This window comes from Apium graveolens, chromosome 6 (genome assembly GCF_009905375.1).
Source record: "Apium graveolens cultivar Ventura chromosome 6, ASM990537v1, whole genome shotgun sequence".
In the NCBI taxonomy this organism is placed as follows: Eukaryota; Viridiplantae; Streptophyta; class Magnoliopsida; order Apiales; family Apiaceae; genus Apium; species Apium graveolens.
This window is the reverse complement of record NC_133652.1, coordinates 245,152,173-245,173,232: the sequence shown is the minus strand read 5'-3', so window position 1 is coordinate 245,173,232 and position 21,060 is coordinate 245,152,173. Positions and strand designations below refer to the sequence as shown.

The 21,060-nt window shown below is 34.2% G+C and overlaps 1 protein-coding gene and 1 long non-coding RNA gene across 2 annotated transcripts; both read left to right on the top strand.

Annotated features, from left to right (window-relative positions):
* Window positions 1–10,600: 10,600 nt before the first annotated feature.
* LOC141665592 (uncharacterized) lies at window positions 10,601–12,207 on the top strand. The gene is made up of 3 exons (XR_012552096.1): window positions 10,601–10,715; window positions 10,796–10,895; window positions 11,773–12,207. It is a non-coding gene; the product is annotated as an uncharacterized LOC141665592 (long non-coding RNA).
* Window positions 12,208–14,072: 1,865 nt separating this feature from the next.
* On the top strand, window positions 14,073–15,801 carry LOC141664278 (uncharacterized). Its single transcript, XM_074470200.1, has 3 exons — window positions 14,073–14,438; window positions 14,563–14,727; window positions 15,497–15,801. Exons 1-3 carry the CDS (start codon window positions 14,394–14,396, stop codon window positions 15,749–15,751), a joined length of 465 nt encoding a protein of 154 aa, XP_074326301.1. The 5' UTR covers window positions 14,073–14,393; the 3' UTR covers window positions 15,752–15,801.
* The last annotated feature ends 5,259 nt before the right edge of the window (window positions 15,802–21,060 follow it).

The following is a 21,060-nucleotide window of genomic DNA, read 5'->3' as shown; positions in this document are numbered from 1 at the left end:
TCAAATATAAGATCTATTTAAAAATAATTTACAAAAATACGATTTCTTAACCTTTGTTTTAAAATATTTGATCTGTAATCCTTACAACTTCAAATGAAACTTTATTTCAAAAATCATTTTTTTGATATGTAACCTTGCAATCTTAAATGAAACTCTACTTTAAAAGAATTCAAAATTAATTTTTCAGATCTCCAATTCTAACAATCATGCATAAACGCTATTTCAACAAAATTAACCAAAACAAATCTATAAATAACTAAATTAACCAAAAATCACAAAAAAAAACATTATTTACAAAGATTTACAAACAATTAATAAAGTTGCATATATTAATTCTGGCTTCAAGTTCAAATATTACAATTTATCTGTCAAGTCATAAATTGGTAGAGCTTGTTAGAAATCAATTATTTTTTTATGATATACAAAACACAAAGCATATTCTGTACAAAATCATTTTATATAGCAAGACTAATCCACCTAAAGAGTAGTAGTTGATATAATAGCTTATAAACATGTAGTTTATTTGTCGTTGATATAATAACCTATACACATGTAGTTTATTTGTAACATTTTTATGGAATTTCATAGAGATATCGACAAGACATATTGAAAACATGAAGATTGGAGATATCGACAAGTCATTTCTTTACTAGAAGAACTCTGAGATATTGACAAGTCAAAATGTCTCTAAAGAACTCAGAGATATCGATAAGTTAACCCTACATGCAAAGAAATGGAGACCTCAATAAGTTAAGCTCATTCGAGAACTCAGAGTTCTCGATAAGTCAATCTCATTCGAGAACTCAAAGATCTAGATAAGTCAAGATCGTACTCGAGAACTCAGAGATCTCGATAAGTCAAGCATACTCGATAACTCAGAGATCTCGATAAGTCAAGATCATACTCGATAACTCAGAGATCTCGACAAGACAATATCACATTCGAGAACTCAGAGACTTCGATAAGTCAAAACAACTAGAGTATTAATAGCTCTCGATAAGCCATTATACTTATCGAGATGTCGAGTTCTCTATATACCAAACTAGAGATCTCGATGTAAAACTCAAGTACAGAATACAGATCAGTTAAATATCCAAGATTATCAATCAACAAACAAATCAATTACTGATTTGAAAAGTCTACAAAAAGCAGCTTGAAGAGTACAAGTTCAAAGGTCAAGATTAACTAACAAAGTAGAAGCCACAGACATGCACAATTTGCAAAGATACACTAAGCCAGAAATATAAAGTGTTAGTTAACTTAAAGTAGGGTTTAGTACATGCTATTGCATGCAATGTAAAACCAGTGTTTACTGTTCTATAAAGTAGACACTGGATGCTTTGTTTTAAAAGTAACAAAATAGATCTAGAAAATCTTGTAACTCTCAAAAGAGAAGCTGAGTTCTTAACATACCAAGGACCCATAAATTTGTAGCAAAATACTAGCTTGATTTTTATATAAAATTAAGTGAGTTTTGAAAGATAATGTGTTCATGTGCATGTTTTATTATTCCTGTTGAAGCATATTATCTCTACAAGACATATTACTTTGTTCACCATTCATAACAGTTCAAAAAGCCATTAAAATTATCTAAAACACATTCACCCCCCTCTGTGTTGTATTCATTATCAACAAGTGGTATCAGAGAAAAATCTGAAAGCAAACAGATTAAAGATCTTTGAAGAATGAATACAGAGAAGTTGAGCAGTATCAAAATCCCTACCTTTGACAGATCTAACTACACACTATGGAAAAAGAAAATGTTGTTGTTCATCAAGATGGCCAATCCTTTATACATTCAGATCCTAAAAAATGGGCCTTTCACTCCCATGGTAAGACTTGAAGAATCTACAGATAAGGACATGGTCATTCCAGCACATTATGCTCCTAAAGATCCTTCAGAATATAATGAAACTATAAAAGAGAAAGTCTCTCTGGATAGTGGCTTGTAGTTGATCTTAATAGAGTCACTTGACAATGTAATGTATAACAACATTATCAACTGTGACACATTTAAAAAGATCTGGGAGAAAATAAAGATCTTATGTGAAGGAACAGAGGAGGTTAGGTCAAACCAAAGGAGGATTTTGGTTTCTCATATGAAGGGTTTATGGTTAAACCAAAAAAAGGAATCAATGAAGTTTTTGAAAGGTTCAATAAATTAATAAATGACTTGCAACTACATGATAAATATTATGAAGCTGAGGAGGTTAACCTAAAGTTTTTGCTAGCTCTTCCTGATCATCTTGAACAGAAAATATCAGCCATTAGAGAAGAAAGATATTTAAGCAGAATAACTTTGGAAGTTCTATATGGAATCTTAAAAACTTATGAACCGGAAATGCTGCAAAGAAAGTCATTAAAAGCACACCATGGTCATGTTGTTGATGGTTCAAGTGCTTTGATTGTGAATGACAGAGAAGAAAGTAAAGATGAGCAAGATGATCAAGTTCCAGTTATTCAAGCTATGGAACAAAAGAATAAAGAACCTCAGAAGCAAGTTATATTGGAGCTGGAGGAAGATGAATATTATACCTTGGATGAGCTAGATGAAATGGATCAATCCATGGCTTACTTGGCTAGGAAATTCTCCAACATAAGAGTCAAGACGCCAAGGTTTTTCAAAGGCAAGGGACAATCTTCCAACAACAATAATTGGAAACCAAAAGCTCAGTACAATTCAGCTAGCAAAGGTGGCTACAAAACAGGATCAGTGGAGAGATCAAAGATAAGATTGGGTCACTTTTATGCTGAATGCAAAAAGCTAAAAAAGTGAAGAAATACAAGGCCTATCTTGAACTTGATGTAAAGTATGAATCTCTCTTGAAGAAGTAATCTGAAAAAGCTTATATTACAGAAGGAAATAGTTGGGATGATACTGATGTTGATGATGGGGATGAAGAGGTTGGAAACTATGCACTAATGGCTTTTGAGCATGGAGAAGCATCCACTTCAAAATCTAAGGTACTAACTCTAACCACTATTGATTTAAATGGTAGTCAATTTAAGGAGACTGTGGAAAAGATGAGTGTGAAGATGTTTCATATACACACTAGCTTATTGGTAGCTATTGAGGAAGTTAGTAGGCTAACAAAAGCTAATGAAAAACTTGAGAGTGATAAGCAAAAGATGGATCTACTGCTTGTGGAGCTTGAGTCAGTCAAACAAGAAAATGAATATTTGAAAAATAAGCTGAAGTGTGCCAATGAGATTGAAACTGTGTTCATATAAAATATTGAGACGAATGAGGTGAAACTGAAATCATTCAGGAATACATCAGAGTTGGTTGGTCAGTACCATGAGAAGAACAAGCCATGTGCTAATATAGCTATTGGTCTTGATTATAAGGCTTTGAATATGAACAAGAAAGTTGTAGGTGATAAAGGAAAAGCAACAGAAAATGAAGATGTCCTAGCTATGCTGAAAAAGGTTGGTTCACCTATGTTCAAAGCATATGAAGTTGATTACAGTGAAGAAGAGTTGATCATAAAGCAAAAAATTGCTGATGAAGATAAAGAGAAGAAAAATGCTGAAACAACTCCAACTTCCCAAGGTGAAAAGAAGCCCATGGTCAACCAAAATTGAAAGACACCTGTCAAGGAAATGAAAACTGAAGATGCAAGAAAGAAGAAAAAGAATAGAAATGGAAAGATTCGGATAAACAAAAGTAACAACTTTTCTTATATTGCAGATGCTCCAAGAAAATAATGTCAGAAATGTGGCTCTGTGAATCATCTAACTCATCTTTGCAAAAAGGTTGTTAGTAAGACAGGAGTAGGAGCATGGAAATATAATGAAGCAAAAACTGAAGATCCCTATTCATTCTGTGACAAGTTTAATTGCATACCTTGCAACATGAAAGTAATGACAAGTTGCCACAAGCTGAGAGTTGATCTTAAGAAAATCAATATTGAATCTTCAGCTAAAAAGGACAATGCACATCATATAATGAACTCTATTCTTTCTGAATCATTAAACTCTACCTCTATCAAATATGTTAACAAGAAGAAAGTACCCAACACTGCTTGGGTTGCTAAACACACTTAAACTCATTGTGTGCAGGGCAAAAAGAAGAAAGTCATATGGATCATAGACAGTGAATGCTCAAGATATATGACAGGTGATATGGCCTTGCTATCACAGTTTGAGGAGAAGATTGGCCCATTAGTAACTTTTGGAGATAACGGAAAAGGTTTCACTATGGGATATGACAAATTGATTTCGGGAAATGTTGTCATTGAAGATGTAGCACTTGTAGCTGGTCTTGAAGTGAATCTTCTCAGTGTCAGCCAATTTGCAGACAAAGATTTCAAGGTTTTATTTAACAAAGAAGAATGCACTTTTATTAGTAAGAAAACTGGTGAAGTTGCTCTGAAAGAAGCAAGGAAAGGAAGCTTATTATTTGCAATCGTGGACTCAGCAAATGAGGATGGAATTTGTTGCTTCTATACCAAGACATCTGTAAAGCAAAGCAAGATATGGCATAGGAAGCTGTCTCACTTGAATTTCAAGGCAATTAATACTCTAGTAAAAAAGGAGTTAGTGAGAGACATGCCTAATCTGGAGTTTGCTCAAGATGAAGTCTGTGATGCTTGTCAAAAAGGAAAAATGAAAAGATCAAGTCACAAAAGTAAAACTGTGAATTCTATAAGTGAACCTTTGAAACTTATTCGCATGGATTTATTTGGACCAGTTAATGTCCAGTCAATATCAAGAAAAAGATATGCACTTGTGATGGTGGATGACTACTCAAGATATACATGGGTAGAATTTATGTACTCTAAAGATGAAACTCCACACATCATAATTGAACACATTAAGAAGATTGAGAATCAGGCTGAAGATCAGAATTGTGTGAAAAGATTGAGGAGTGACAATAGAACATAATTCAGGAATGCAACCTTAACTGAATTCTTCAAAGATAAGGGCATTGTTCAAGATTTTTCAGATGCTAGAACACCTCAATAAAATGGGGTAGTTGAGAGAAACAACAGAACACTAGTAGAGGCTGCTATAACAATGTTGCAAGATGCAAAGTTGCCAACTAGTTTTTGGGAAGAAGGTGTGAACACTGCATGCTATACTCAAAACATATATCTCATTAACAAGAATCTTGGCAAATCACCCTACTCAATCTTGTCCAAAAAAAGCCTATTGTAAAGCATTTTCATGTGTTTGGAAGCAAATGCTATGTGTTGAAGGACAACTCTGAATATGTGAGAAAATTTGACTCTAAAGTTTTTGAGCCAATTTTTCTGGGATATTCATTAGAAAGAACTGCATACAAAGTCTATGAGATTGAACAAGATCATGGAAAGCACATATGTTACTTTTAATGATGACAAATGTCCGGGATTGAAATGCCTTGATGAAAATGAAGTTGAAACCCTCAAGTTTGAAAATCTCAACATTGATAGTGATTCCGATGATAAAGCTGAAGTCAATACAAATCATAGAGTTGATGAAGAGTCTACTGAACAAGTGAATCATATGAATGGAAGCTCATCTCATGAACCTAACTTCGACATCACAAACTCAGGGGGGGAAAGAGAGGAAGATTCTGCAAGTCTTGCCAATGGTGAAGAAAACACAGAAAACTCAAGTCAACAAACTCACACCAGAAAGTGGGATAGAAGTCACACTAGAGAAGCAATTATTGGTGATCCAACTGCTGGAGTGAGGACTAGAAGTGCAACTTCAAATGAATTCCTTCATGCATATTTTCTTTCACAAGTTGAGCCCAAGAAAACTGAGGAAGCCCTTCTTGATCCTGATTGGACATCTGCTATGCAAGAAGAACTAAATTAATTTGAAAGAAACAAAGTTTGGAAACTAATTCCTGCACCAAAGAACAGACGTATAATTGGAACAAAATGGGTGTTCAAGAACAAAATGGATGAAAATGGAATTTTTACCAAAAACAAAGTAATGTTGGTTGCAAAAGGCTACTCACAGGAAGAAGGAATTGATTATGACGAAACTTTTACTCCAGTTGCAAGACTTGAAGCAATAAGAATTTTTCTTGCATTTGCTGCACATTCAAATTTCAAAGTATATCAAATGGATGTGAAGAGTGCATTCCTTAATGGTGAGCTAGAAGAAGAGGTTTATGTGCAACAGTCACCTGGCTTTGAAGATTCAGAATTTCCAAATTTTGTATATAAGTTACCCAAGGCTCTCTATGGACTTAAACAAGCCTCTAGAGCTTGGTATGACCCTCTTTCAGAATTTTTGATCAAACATGAATTCACTAGAGGTACAATTGACAAAACCCTATTCTACACAGAATATATTGACAAAACACTATTCTACACGAAATATGGTGATGATATGATCCTAATTCAGATGTATGTGGATGATATTATCGTTGGCTCTACAAATGAAAAGTTTCGCCAAAAATTCTCTATTATGCAGAGTGAATATGAAGAAGGGAAGACGGATTGGGTCGAGAGGCGATGAGCATGATGATTAAGTTACTTTCTTGGACTTCAAGTCATCAGATTCAGAAGCATGGTCAGTGATGCTGGAAAAAGGCTACTTAATTGAGAAAATGCCAGCAGTTGATTGAATCAGCAACTTATCCCAAAACAGCAGAACCTAATAGATTTTATCCTAAAATGCTAGCATTGCAACTCCGCGATGCAGCAAGAACGAGTATACTCTCCAAAACATGGATGGATTTTTGGGGAATGCTCCCATGCCTTTCTTTTGTTGAGCTATGTTTCTCAGAATTGATTTCTAAGAATGATAGACAAGCTCCACTATCCGAAGTTTGATCTGATACTCCAAAAATCGTCAGCAATATTCTTTTGTGACGCAGGGGTTCCAGTATGAGGTTTCATCTTTTCTTTCCCTCGAGATATGTCTCTTCTTTATCAAAGTCCAGATTAGATTATATAAACAAGTGGGTGGGTGGGTGGGTGGGAAAGGTGGTAAGGAAATTAAAGATTTAAAAAAAACATGAATGTTGTTCAATTTTCAGTAAATTCACTGTCATAATAGTTGAGGATTACCATAGTTATAGATGCAGCATATAATTATGTTTAGTATTAATTACGATAGTATTTGTAATTTGTATATTTGGAATCTGAATGATTCTTAGTTGAGTCACGAAAAATATATTGCGGAGACTGTAGAAGTTTCTTGTTGAATTTGGTTTTTATGTTGAACCAGGTTATGTAATTAATCTGTTCCTTATTTTTGGATTTGTTCAATGAGGTGCAGCAAGAGGTTTTCACTCAAGAGTCAAGATATTTGATCTCAGATTTGAAGGCAATGGAAGGAAGATATTTGTCACTGATATGTATGTAGTCTGATGTTGCTGCATCTTAATTACTCAATTGCTTTTACTTGGTGACACTTGCATATTCTAATGCACTCTCTGTGCTCTTCATTGCTTAATTTTCTGTTTGGAATGTGAAGTATTATAGTAATTTATAGACAGTACTGGAACATCAGGTCAAGCTAAAATAAAATTTTTAAGTCAATTCAGGATTACATATGAAATGAATTCCTTGCTTTATTACCTTTTGACGCAAGACAAGAATTAGAAAGAATGAAAATAATAAAAAGAAAAATTTAGATGGATTAAGCGTAGATATTCGACTTCCTGAAGGTTATTGAATCGGTATTCATATAATTTCTCAAGCAGAATATAATCTGTTTGGACACAACCCATAATAAGAGAACAATAACATTTCTAAAAATGGCATTTAATAATAAAAGATCTTATCTCCTTGGGTAGGAGTAAAACCTAAGAACTTAATCAGCAAGTAGAATCTAATATTACAAACTGAACAAGTAAAATAAATGGAACAAATCCTCTTATTATTCTACTACCGATCTACCATAGCCTATAATATATCCGTCTTAAATAGTTAACTAATAACTTTATTCCCAAACAATAACTAAAAAGCTCCCCATGGTTGTGTATTATGTGAAGCAACCTTTATTTTGTGTTGGTATAAGCAGACCTTTTTTGTTGCTATTATATTGTATCTATTTCTGTTTTAAAATTTTGGTAACTTTTTGTTATGTTTTTGCACCTGTTGCTCATTTCATGTTTCTCTTATAGTTCTAAGATAGATTTGTCTTTTGAATCTCTTATGTTTTTGTTACAATTGTGTGAATGAATGTTTGATCAGAATGTTGCCGAACTTACAACACCTACGATATCTTTACATAGTACTGTTATAATATGTTAATTTTATATTTTAAGTGAGAAAGTAAATATATTTGATTACTTGTTACTTATTACCAATACTTTATATTAGAAATTGACATGATATTGTGTGAAATTATGAAATTAATAAATTAAATTATTAAAAGGTAAAAAAAATATTTTTTTTAATTATTTTCCGCCTAGACCGCCTAGGACCGATTTTTGCCCGCCTAGGACCGATTTTGACCCGATTTTTTGAAAAAACGCCTAAATCACCGCCTAGGTCCGAGTCGGGGCGTTTTACCGCCGCCTAGCGCCTAGGCGCCGCGCCGCCTAGGCGGCCGCCTAGACCGATTTTTAGAACACTGCTATTACTATAATGTAAAGATTTTTAGTTTTACTTGAAAGATGTTAAGTATTGTGGACACATGTTTTAACTGTTTGTGCTGATGGTGTTAACTTGCATCATTTGTAGGCTTTTCTAGGGATAGTTTGTCGTAGTTAGAATTCTATTAGCAATATGCCTTGAATCAATATTGAAATCGTGCTTAGGAAGCTTCCAATATAGGGATCATGTAAGAACTCACATTTTGTATAGCAACTGGAGGAAAAAATGGTCGACCAGGCACAACTTGTATTCGACAACATTTGTGTGTGTCTCTCTAACAATTTCTTTTACTTCAAGGGGAAGCTATCCATAAGTTCACCCATCTACTCGTTACTTGCAAAGTTCTCATGAAATATATCAATAGCTATTTCCCTTATCTAGGAAAGGTGTTAAAGAGTTAGGTTCTTGACGTAACACTGTGTTACAGAATCAATAAAAAGAAAGAAAAGAAAAAAGTTTTTGGAACACAGCGTAAGAGTAGAATGGTGCAGGGCAACGTTTTGTCTTTTTTCATGCCTAATATCGACTAGTTCAGAATTTTTTTATATTACTTGAATCGTTTTCGTTATGGGTCTTATGAAGATGAATACGTGTATTAAGTTTAGTCTTTGCTTATTAGCTTAATAGTGTAGCAAACATTAGGTTTCTAACCATTATTAGGTTTTCAACCATTATAAAATCGACATTTAACAAGTTCTATTATGAGAGATACCAAAAAAGAAACTTCTTTGTTAAGAATCATATTAATACCATCACCAATTCATTGATCCTCTTCTCTCTTCGGATTCAGAATCATGGTCAGTGATGCTGGAAAAAGGCGACTTAACTGAGGAAATGCAGTAGTTGATAGAATCAGCAACTTATCCCAAAACAGCAAAAGTCAATAGATTTTATCCTAAAATGCTTGCATTGCAACTCCGCGATGCAGCAAAAACGAGTTTGGCTCGCAGTGGTTCCCGTTTGAGTCTTCATCTTTCGATTCCTCGATATCTGTCTCTTTTTTTTTTATCAAAGTCCATATTTGATTTTTAGATTAAAGATTTTACTGAAAAATTAAACAACATTTTCAGTAAACAACTAATTTGAAATAGGTATCAGTGTCCTAATTGTTAAGAAGTACCATAGTTGCAAATCTAGCATATAATTATGTTTAGTATTAATTATGATAATATCTGTAATTTGTCACGGAAAACTGATTGCTAAGAGATTGTGGAAGTTTCTTGTTGAATTTAATTTTTATGTTGAACCAGGTTATGTAATTAATCTGTTCTGTATATTTGAACTTTTTCAATGAGGTGCAGTAAGAGGTATGATCTAAAATACTCTGTTAACAGCAAACAGATATTACATCTCAGATTTGAAGGCAATGAAGGAAGAAGGGGTAAAATGTAGTATAAACTCCCAAGCTTAAAGTTGAAGCACTAAACTAAAAGATTGTTTTTACAATTACAGTCAGTTGAAATAGATATATAATAATTATAACTGATTTCGCTTCCTGAAGGTTATTTAATCGGTATCCATATAGTTTTTCAAGCAGAATATAATCTGTTTAGCCACAACCCATAATAAGAAAACAATAAAACTTCTAAAAATGGTGCTTAATAATAAAAGATCATATCTCCTTATGTTTACCCATAATAAGAGAACAATAAGATTTATAAAAATGGCTTCTCAAAGTAAAAGACCATTTCTCCTTATGGAGGAATAAAACCTAAGAACTTAATCAGCAAGTAGAATCCTAATATTACAAACTGAACAAGTAAATAAATGGAACAAATTCTCTTATTATTCTACTACCAATCTACTATAGTCTATAATATATTCGTCTTAAATAGTTAACTAATAACTTTATTCCCAAACAATAACATAGAATTAAGTACATTTTTTTTAATTACTTGCTCCACATCACCTGTTATTTTTATTATTATAGTGTACATTCAGTTTCTAAGTTTGAAGTGATAAGTTGATGTGATGTGACAATTTGCAGGAGCTTGGCACAGACACTAATCGGTATGCTCTGGTCTCCGGAGAATCTGTTTTAAACAATGCAGCAAGGTTTTGTTGCAACATTTTATGTGGGAATTACAAATGCTTGAAACTTTGCTTATATTTGCAAAATGATATTGTCTTTGTGTTTCGTAAAGTGAAGATGGCAATTTCGTACAGGTAATTCAACTTGCGATAATGTAACAATTACATTTATGTTTAAAACTGGATTTTATTCCCCAGTACTTGAATTTTTGTAGGACTACGTCACTGATAAGGATTCATGCGTCATCTGGGAAGAATTTCTTCATGGTCATATAACTTGATTTCTTGAGACATTTGTTGGTTCTGTGTCAGCAGGTTAGTCTTACAAGTTACATTCAGTTAAACTTTTAGCATTACAATTTAGAGTAGAAGGTAAGGTACCATATTGTTTCATTTCTAAAAATCATGCCTGAGATATTTTTGTAGTCTGGAGTGGAGATCATTTTTGTTAGGTACTTTGTCGATCCACAACTTGTAACTGTTTGCGTCTTTGATATTTGAATTCTTTAAACTTAAGGTTATATGCAAATGACCTCCACCATAACTTATGTAGTGATGCTTTGAAAATCTATGACATTCATGTTCTGCCTAGAATGTAAAAACATCTATATTGAACAGCAATGCAGGACATTACTGTATTTGGAATCCGACTGACAGAAAGCGGAGATAGTAATGGTCCTAAGGTTAACAAACTGTGTATTGATGTTCTAAGCTTCGAGTGCACATATAGTGCTTGGGAGCTTTGAGTTACTCCCTCCGTTCCACTGGATTCTTTAGATATATTAAGAGGGAGTACTAAATACAAGAATTTAGTTAAGTAGGTTTATGAGGTCACTTCAATGTAAGAATCTTACCAGAGACAAATTTTAATACACATCAACTTTCAAGCCTATATACTCATCCTGTGATGTTAGTATGTAACTTTGAAAGTCACTTGTATTTTAATTGTTTAGAGAGTTTGGATTTAGAGAATTGTGAGGTTCTTAAACTCTTTCCTTAAACATGGATTATTCTTATTAATGTACTTTAATATTCTATAAATGATTCAAAACTTGTAAATCTTGCATATACATCGTCATTACTTTTTTTGTCGATGTCCTCTTTTCTCTGAGTTTAAGCATTGTTGTTTTCGTGTCATTATTCAAGTTCTTTTCACTTGGTAAGTAACATAGCATTGCATTTTAATTCTTAGGTGTTGGATTTGGATTCATGTCAGCTTTGATATCCTTGACAGTTGATTATTATACGGAATTAACCTTCTTGATCACTATTAGTCTGATGTTCCAGAATGTTTGTGATTCCTTGACTGCTAAGACCTTTTCAAGTAAGCAGGTCTGGATATTGATAAGTGAGTACTAATTTTTGTTTCTATTCCCATATTTCTTGTAAATTACTCTTATTATAAATCTAAGCAGAGATGTAAGGTCTCAACAGTTACACTATTATTGTAGATCCTTAATTCAATTTTGTTTACTGGAATCGTAAATGAGCAAATACTGTTTCACTGCACAGTTCAATTTTACACACGCAGGGACTTGAAACTTAAATACTACTATTTTATACTTAAGTAGATAATTAATCTGTAATTTACAAGGTTTCTGCTTGAACTGAGACCCGTAAAACAGAGAGGAACTTAGATTAGTCTCCTCGGTACGTAGAACCAAGTTTAACCTAGGACCGATTATGTGATCAAATTATAAAATACACCATATTTGCTGCATATAAATCTATATAAATCTGACTCTGTGATTCTGTTAGTAGAACCGGTACCTCCCTTTCTTAGTGGTAGATTTTTTTTATGTTCCAGTATCTAACAAATTAATGTCTAATTTGCAAAACATACCCTAAATGTCTATCTCTCACCTATTCACAAAAACTCAAATAAGAAGTAGCGGTAAATTATATCCAATAGATTTTTGGCAAGAACAATAGGTCTGATATATTGCTGTGCATAAACCTGTAATTACTATATTAGAAAACTGAGTTTTGGTATGTAACCTTAATGTATTTGGAATTCGACTGACAGAAAACTCTGTATTGATGTTCTAGAGTGCACATATAGTTCTTGGGAGCTTTGACTTAACATATAGTGCTTGTTTGGTTGAAAAAAAATTCAACTTTTTGGGCTATTCTAGTTCAAACCTAAATAACAAGATTCAAATATAGTTGAATTACATATTTATTTTTCATAACTAAGACAAAAAGTTTTCAAATAATTTAATTAGCTAAAAAAAAAGAGTCCGGCCTATCCAACCATCAAGCCCGTATTTTTTCTTGTAGAAAACAGTCTCGGAAAATGCTCTTACGATCTTTGTGTACTTCTCTTGTGGGTTAATAGGCTAAAACATTTACACTACGTGTCCAACTGGCAGATGGGGCATTGAATTCCAAAAATTTACAAACGGGTCACTGAACTAGAATTAATATACTATTTAGTCATTGAACATTAAAATTTATGCACAAACGTCAATTCATCTTTGACTTTGACGGAATCTGTTAAATGTTTTTAGAAAAAAATTAGTTAATTTTATTTTTTGATTTTACGAAGGCCAACTAGTTTTTTTTTTTTTTTTTTGCTAAATAAACCAGTTGAGTTTTTTTGCTAAATAAACAAGTTATTTTTTTTTGTTTTTTGCTATACAAATCCATTAATTCTTTTGACTAAATAAATCTGTTAGTGTCTTTTTACTAAATAAATTCATTAGTTTTTGTAAAATAATTCATATTTACATACTTTTTACGTACTTATTTTCAAAACATACTTATAAATTTTACAAAATTATAGATTTTATGAGATTATAGATTTTAAAAAAATTATAAATATATAAATTATAGATTTACGGTCAACTGCAAAAAATTTCGAGTTCAGTTACCGCAACATCGGTTATTCTTCACCAGTAAGGGTGCCCAGTTCAATTATATTTGACATATGAACTTTTTTTTCTATTTATTCCGTTAGTGCATGTTAACGGCATGTTAACAATTTTTAACTAAATGCAAGTTTTTATTAGTTTAGTGAGTTGATTGTAAAGTTTTTGAGTTTAGTATAAGTGCAAAGGCCCTTCAATTAAACCCCTTCTCCTCTCGGTTTCTTTTTCTCACCCGCACGCTTATAATTCACTATGCTGCACGAATGAGTATCCTCTCAAAAACATGGAGGGATATATGGGTGACGCACCCACACCTAGTTTTTGATGACGATTTCTTTGATGAACTACCTTTTAAGAGGTTTTTAGAAAACGATAGACAAACTCAACTACATGAAATTTCAAGAACCATCAGTGGTATTCTTTTAGCCCATGTTGGTCCCGTTTTGAAGTTTAATCTTTACCTTCCCGAAGATCCGCCTCTTCGTCACTATCCAGACATGATTTTTTGGATTAAAAATATATCAAACAACGGAGTTATGAAATTAAAACTTTTCAATAATGCTATAAGTGCCTACAAAATACCGTCTTATTTGTTTTCCTGTTCGAAGTTGACTCTTTTGAGTCTAACTAGTTGTATGCTCACACCACCACCGAAATTTGAAGGTTTTTGTAATTAAATTAGTGTTAGTTTTGTGGATATCATAATTACTGCTGACATATCATTTGGGGCTCAACTTAATGGATTGAATCTGAAATATTGCACCGAGATTGAACATTTGGGATGTCAATTTAAATATTATTTCAGTCTTACTATGCTGACTATCAGGATTGTGGAGAGGTTGATTTATAATGGTTTGAATGCACCTGAAAGGTCGAACATTTTTGTCTCATTTGCAAAGGGCCAGAAAAGAAACGCATAAATGTCGAGAAGCTATTTAAGATTATGCCGAGAATATGTAATTTTCACATTGAGGGCTTTTTACTCAAGGTAAAGTGAACATTCTAAATTTTTTATTAAGTGATAATGTCATTCACTAATTTGATTAGTTAATTTAACCAAATCTTGAACATTTTCTTTCCTGATGATTCATAAGTGGGTGAATATTTTACAGTTTTCGGAACCAGGTGCAGCGATAATGAAGGGGCTTTTACCAGCAATGGAAACCTTGAAATTTGTTTACCTTTATGATGTTGGATTTTATGATTTGCTTCAGATTCAAAATGTTCTTCACTTGATCATAATTTCGCCCAACCTGAAATATCTCTACATAGATTTGGTAAGAACTGGTTCCCATAAATTCTGTGGTCACTTTAACGTATCTGAAATTCTGCTTGTTATTCATAGATATGTACTTACATTATCTCTAGATTTATTTTGTAAATATGTCTTACAGCGGATAAAAGATTTTCACTTCTTTATGTGTAAGTAGTAATTACCTACATCTGTTCTTTTTATCCTCTTTAACTTAATGTTGTTTTGTTTTCCTCTGTGTAGCATGTTCTTTTTTCACTTTATTCTCCCAACCATATTTTGTTCTAATTTCTCTCTAATATTCACTTCATATAAATGTTCTCATGTTGTCTATAATGACATTGTACTGTATCTAGTCGTGATAAAAATTTGTGCGCTTTTTTAATATCTATCAACATATATCATCTTGGTTTTGATCTCCTGGCCGGTCAAGACAACTTGGGAAATCTATCTGTCAGGATTATGGATATCCTTCCTCTCTTGGTAATAGTAGTTTGATGATTGCAGCCTGAGTAGACTCATGTGCGCGTGCATAATTTTATTTATGTAGTTAACCTTTCCCATAAATTTTCCTTTTGTAAATTTTAGATAGTTTATCATCATTCACTACAGTGGTTCATGTACCAGTATCATCTACAAAATAATTTGTTTTAACAGATTATTATGAATATCTACAATATAGTCTAAGTAACATAATTCTGATTGCATAAAGTATTTGTCCTAATATAAGATCAAGCACTTCATGAATTTTACATGTTCTCGAATACTGTGCTCTTATATTACCTTGTATTTAGGAACCTAAAGGAAAGAGCATCAATGATATGAACTTGACAGAAAGCAGGGAACTTATGGTGTCATCGGTCTCGCAATATTTGCAATCACCGAACTTGATTGACAGGACTTTAAACCAACTTGAAACTGTGAAAATATATGGGTGCGTTGAATCAGCTGAGCTTCGATTCATAAAATCAGGTGCAGCTGTCTTGAAGAGGCCCATAACAACATTGGAGAAGTTGTACACCTTGTTTTTGTTAGATTTGGTGTTTTGATTCATGTACATTATAATCTTTGCTTGATCAGAAGATTGTCGAACCTATGATATTTTACATAATACTGGTGAGAACTATAACTATTACTATAATGTGAAGTTGTCTGTAATATTAGATATCCTTCTACATAGACTGTGATTGTTAATATTTGTTACTTTTCTAATGGATCATTTTTCTTTATATTTCAAGTTTACTGCTGCTGAGGGTCTCATTATCCAAACAAGAATTTAGAGAACTCTTGCCCGTGGGGCGAAAGGAGGGCCAAATATCTGAGTTTAAGTCTAAATATATGACTTTTAAATATATATATATATATATATATATATATATATATATTTAAGAAACTTTTATTTTGTGTTTGTAGAACTAGACCTTTTATGCTGCTATTAAATTGTCCCCATTTCTGTTTATCTCTGGTATCTCAACATGATATTTCCAGAATGCAATGGAATTTTGTTACTGGTGAGCCGAAATATTTGTCAAGCTTAAACTTTTACTCCAAATAGCTCCCCACAAACATACTCGAGGTAATAAAGTTCAGATTTTCCGTTTCATCTGAAAGACGTAATTTACCGTGGACACATGTTTTAACTGTTTCTGCTAAGCGGGTTAACTTGCACTATTTGTAGGCTTTTCTAGGGATAGCGTGTCAGAAGCAGAATGCTATAAGCAATCTGCCTTGAAGCATTGTTGATTCTATTATTAGTATAGCAAAACATTAGGTTCTCTACCATTATAAATCCACATTTAACAAGTTCTGTTATGAGAGGTACCAGAAAACAAAGTTCTACATCATGATCATATTAATACTATCAACCAATTTATTTTGATCCTCTTCTCTCTTTAGATTCACAAGCATGGCCAGTGATGCTAGAAAAAAGCGACTTAATTGAGGAAATACAACATCAGTTGACAGAATTAGCAACTTATCCCGAAACAGCGTAACTCATTATATTTTATCCTAAAATGCTTGCATTGCAACTCCGCGATGCTAGAAAAAAGTGAGTATACTCTCCAAAACACGGAGGGATATTTCAGAAATGCTCGCATGCCTTTTTTTTTTTTTTTTAACTTATGCTTGTAAGAACTGATTTTTAAGAATGATTGACAAGCTTCAATATCTGAAATTTGATCTGATAGTCTAAAAATATCAGCCGTATTCTTTTGTCTCGCAGGGGTTCCAGTTCAAGGTTTCATCTTTTCATTCCTCGATATACATATCTCTTCTTTATCAAAGTCCAGATTTGATGTTTGGATTAAAATTTAAAAACATATATTAAACATTAACTTTCAAGCCTATGTACTCTACCTATACTGTTAGTATGCAACTTTGAAAGGCACTTATATATTTATTGTTTAGAGAGTTTGGATTCGGAGAACTGTGAGGTTTTAATTTTCTTTCCTTAAACATGGATTACGACATTGACCAGTGTTCTGTCTATTACGTTTGGGGCATGAGTTGTAATTATTATATTTTAGTTTAAATTATAACAAGTATTTACTGAATATCCTTTAATTTGACTTAGCTTTAGTAATCTCTCTCTCCCCTCTCTCAATATTCTTAGCAGTGTAGTTCAATATTGTATAAATGACACAAAATATGTAAATCTTGCGTTCACATCTTCATTAATTTCTTTATAGAAATCCTCTTTTCTCTGAGTTTAAGCATTGTTGTCTTTATGTCAATGTTCAAGTTCTTTGCACTTGGTAACTAAATGTTGTGAATTGATTCCAGAAATGCGAACTTAAACATAAAATATTGAATATCGGCTTAGTTACTGCAATTTTAAATAAGCTTGATTAAGGAATTCTGAAAGTAAGGTTACAAGTTGCCCCAATTCGAGGTGAGGCGGCCTCCCAAAATAAACGACGACTTTTAGATAAATATTCGCCTCCTTAGAAACCCTATCTCTTTCTATTTAAATACCCCCTTCCCTTGCTTATATTCTTCTTTCTTTATTTATTTTCCTTTGCCTGTTTGTATCATTTCCTTGACTCTTTTTTCCCATTCTGCCCTTTCTTTGATATGTCAACACTGGCTTCGACCCTTGTGAATTCCTTACATTACCTCAGACCCAAACTGCCACCTTATCCTCAAGGTGAAAATCGGAAAACATTTCTTGTATCTGATCAAAACTTTCCCACGCGGCCTCCCATTCCGGCAGCCCTTTCCACTGCATAAGCACTTCAATATTATTAGTGTTTGTAGTCCCCATTCTGACTCCCAACACTGCTGCTAGTTGCACATCGAGCACCAATTCTTCTGTCAGCTGCGGCAGTAAAGTTGCAGACACCGGTTGAGACCCTACAGCTTTCTTTAACTGGGAAACATGAAAAACCGAATGGATGTGTGAAGTGGGTGGAAATTCCAAACGATAGGCCACCTTGCCAATTTTTTCGGTAATTGCAAATGGGCCATAAAAACGGGCTGCCAATTTCTCCCATTGCCTGTGAGCCAATGATTTCTGTCTATATGATTAAAGCTTCAGATAAACAAAATCTCCCACTTGAAAATCCACCTCTCGACGCCCTGCATCTGCATATTTCTTCATGCATTGCTCTCTTTCTAATAATTACTCTTCTCGTGTAGCAACTGAAGTGCTCCCTCTTTCAAACCGAAGCAAAGTTGGTGGCTCTCGTCCATACACCACTTTAAACAGAGAGCAATTAATTGATACTTGAAAAGAAGTATTGTACCAAAATTCCAACCATGGCAACCATTTTGCCCAAGAACGTGGTTGGCCATTAATAAAACACCGCAAAAATGTTTCCATGACTTTATTCACCACTTCCATTTGTTTGTCGGACTGCGTGTGGTAGGCTGTGCTTCTATGTAATGTCGATCCTTGAGTTTTGAAAAGTTCTTTCCAAAATAGGCTGAGAAAAACTCGATCCCTATCAGATACGATGGTGGAAGGAAACCCAAAGTGACAAACTACCTCTCGAATAAAAACCTGGGCAACTAACTGAGCGGTGAATGGTTGTTTAATACCAATAAAATGCCCATACTTAGATAATCGATCCACGACTACCAAGACTGTGTCAACGCCATTTGAACGGGGTAATCACTCAACAAAATCCATCGATATATCCTCCCATATCCTACTGGGAATAGGTAGGGGCTGCAAAAGGCCTGCGGGACTTAGTGACAATGCTTTATTTTGCTGGCATATTACACACTCCTGAATATATTGTTGAACCTTTTTACGCATCCCTGGCCAATACCTCTCTTGAGCCAATTGTTGATAAGTTTTAAAGTCCCCTGAATGCCCACCAGTAGGTGTATTATGATATTCTTGCAACAGCAGTGCCACCAGAGTTGATTTAGGGGGAAGTACCGGCCGTCCTTTGTATTTTAGATTTCCCTGATCAAGGCTATAACCCTTTACCAGCTGCCCAACTTCAATATCCTTTGTGACTTCACGAATAAAAGGATTATTTTTAACATGTGGTAGTATTTCAGCCCATTGCACATCACATGAGGTGGTTAAAGTCGATAACTCAACTGAGCCCGCAAATTCCCTTGATAAAACATCCGCAATTTTGTTAACGGCCCCGGGTTTGTATTGAATCTCGAAGGTGAAACCCATCAATTTTCCAACCCATCTCTGATACTCTATACCAATCTCCCGTTGCTCGAATAGAAATCTTAAACTTTGCTGGTCCGTTCGGACAATAAACTTTCTCCCCATTAGGTAATGTCGCCATTTCAAAACTGCAAATACTATCGCCATAAGTTCCTTTTCATAAATCGGTTTCAGTCGAGAGCGTGGACCCAACAATTTGTTGTAGTAGGCTATATGATGATTCTCTTGTAGTAAAATCGCCCCCACTCCAAAGCTAGATGCATCCGTTTCGATCACGAATATTTTCTCAAAATCTGGTAAGGCTAATATGGGGGCTGTGACCATTGCTTCTTTGAGTGCTTTGAAAGCATCAATGGCTGCTCTTGTCCAGTGGTACTGGTCTTTCTTTAATTCTTCTGTTAGAGGAGTTGCAATCTTTGCATATCCGACTATGAATTTTTTGTAATAGCCCGTGAGGCCGAGGAATCCCCACAGTTTTTTTACCGTACTCGGAATGGGCCAATCTAACATTGCCTGCACCTTGGACCGATCAATAGAGACCCCTGCTCCTGATATTACATGGCCCAGATATGCCACCTCGGGTTTACCGAAATCACACTTTTTATTATTGAAAAACAATTGGTGGCCTCTTAACAGTTGAAGTACTAGTTGTACGTGTTTCATATGGTCTTCAGTTCTGCCACTATACACCAATATATCATCAAAAAATACTAAGATGAATTTTTGTAGATATGGGCGAAAGACCTCATTCATAATTTCTTGGAAAGTCGTTGGCCCATTAGTTAATCCGAATGGAAGAACAAGAAATTCATAATGCCCTTCGTGCATGAGGAACGCTGTTTTTGGCACGCCTTCCGTCTTTATTCTAACTTGATAGTACCCAGATTTTAAATCCAATTTGGTGAAAATGGTGGCTCCTTTGAGTTTATCCAGAAGTTCATCAATCACCGGTATGGGGTATTTGTCCGGAACGGTGACTTTATTTAGTGCCCGGTAGTCTACGCAGAATCACCAAGACCCATCTTTTTTTAACGAGTAATACCGGGCTAGAAAATGAGCTGGTTGATAACTGGATGATGCCCGCTGTTAACATGTCCTTGATCAGATTTTCTATCTCTTTTGTTTGTATTTGTGGATATCGGTACGGTCTCACATTGACTGGGCTGGTACCATCTTGTAATACAATGGCGTGATCGTAACTCCGTTTTGGAGGTAAACCCTTTAGCAGTTCAAATACGTCCCCATATTCATCCAATAATTGTGATAGAAATGATGGTCCTATTGGGTCTCCTTGTATAACTTCTGTGTCCCCTTGTGGTGCTTGTAAGAAGTTAAATTCGACCAAGTATCCACCCTTTTCCTTCTTTAGATTCCTCAACATTATTTTGAGAGAAATACCGTTCCTACCCAATGATGGATCTCTGCCCAATGTCACCACTTCACTGCCCAGTTGGAAACGCAGGGTTTGCGCCTTCCAGTTAGTTGTCATAGTCCCTGGTATTTCCAGCCATTGGATGCCCATATTTAAATTTGAATTCCCTAGTTTCAGGGGTAGGAAATTTTGGACAATCACTATGCCTTGAAATTCTAAAACTACTAACTTACATATCCCTTCTCCCATTACAGAATCTCCAAACCTAATGATACACCAAATTCTTTGGATGGTAACACCGGTATGCCTAATTTATGTACGGTCTCCTTCGATATGAAATTATGTGTGGC

Bases quoted from the DNA above. Each gene is read 5' to 3' on its own strand.
- LOC141664278 (XM_074470200.1), top strand. From the start codon at position 14,394: ATGCCGAGAATATGTAATTTTCACATTGAGGGCTTTTTACTCAAG. The intron at 14,439-14,562 runs GTAAAGTGAACA...AATATTTTACAG, and splicing joins TTGAGGGCTTTTTACTCAAG to TTTTCGGAACCAGGTGCAGC. The intron at 14,728-15,496 runs GTAAGAACTGGT...CCTTGTATTTAG, and splicing joins AATATCTCTACATAGATTTG to GAACCTAAAGGAAAGAGCAT.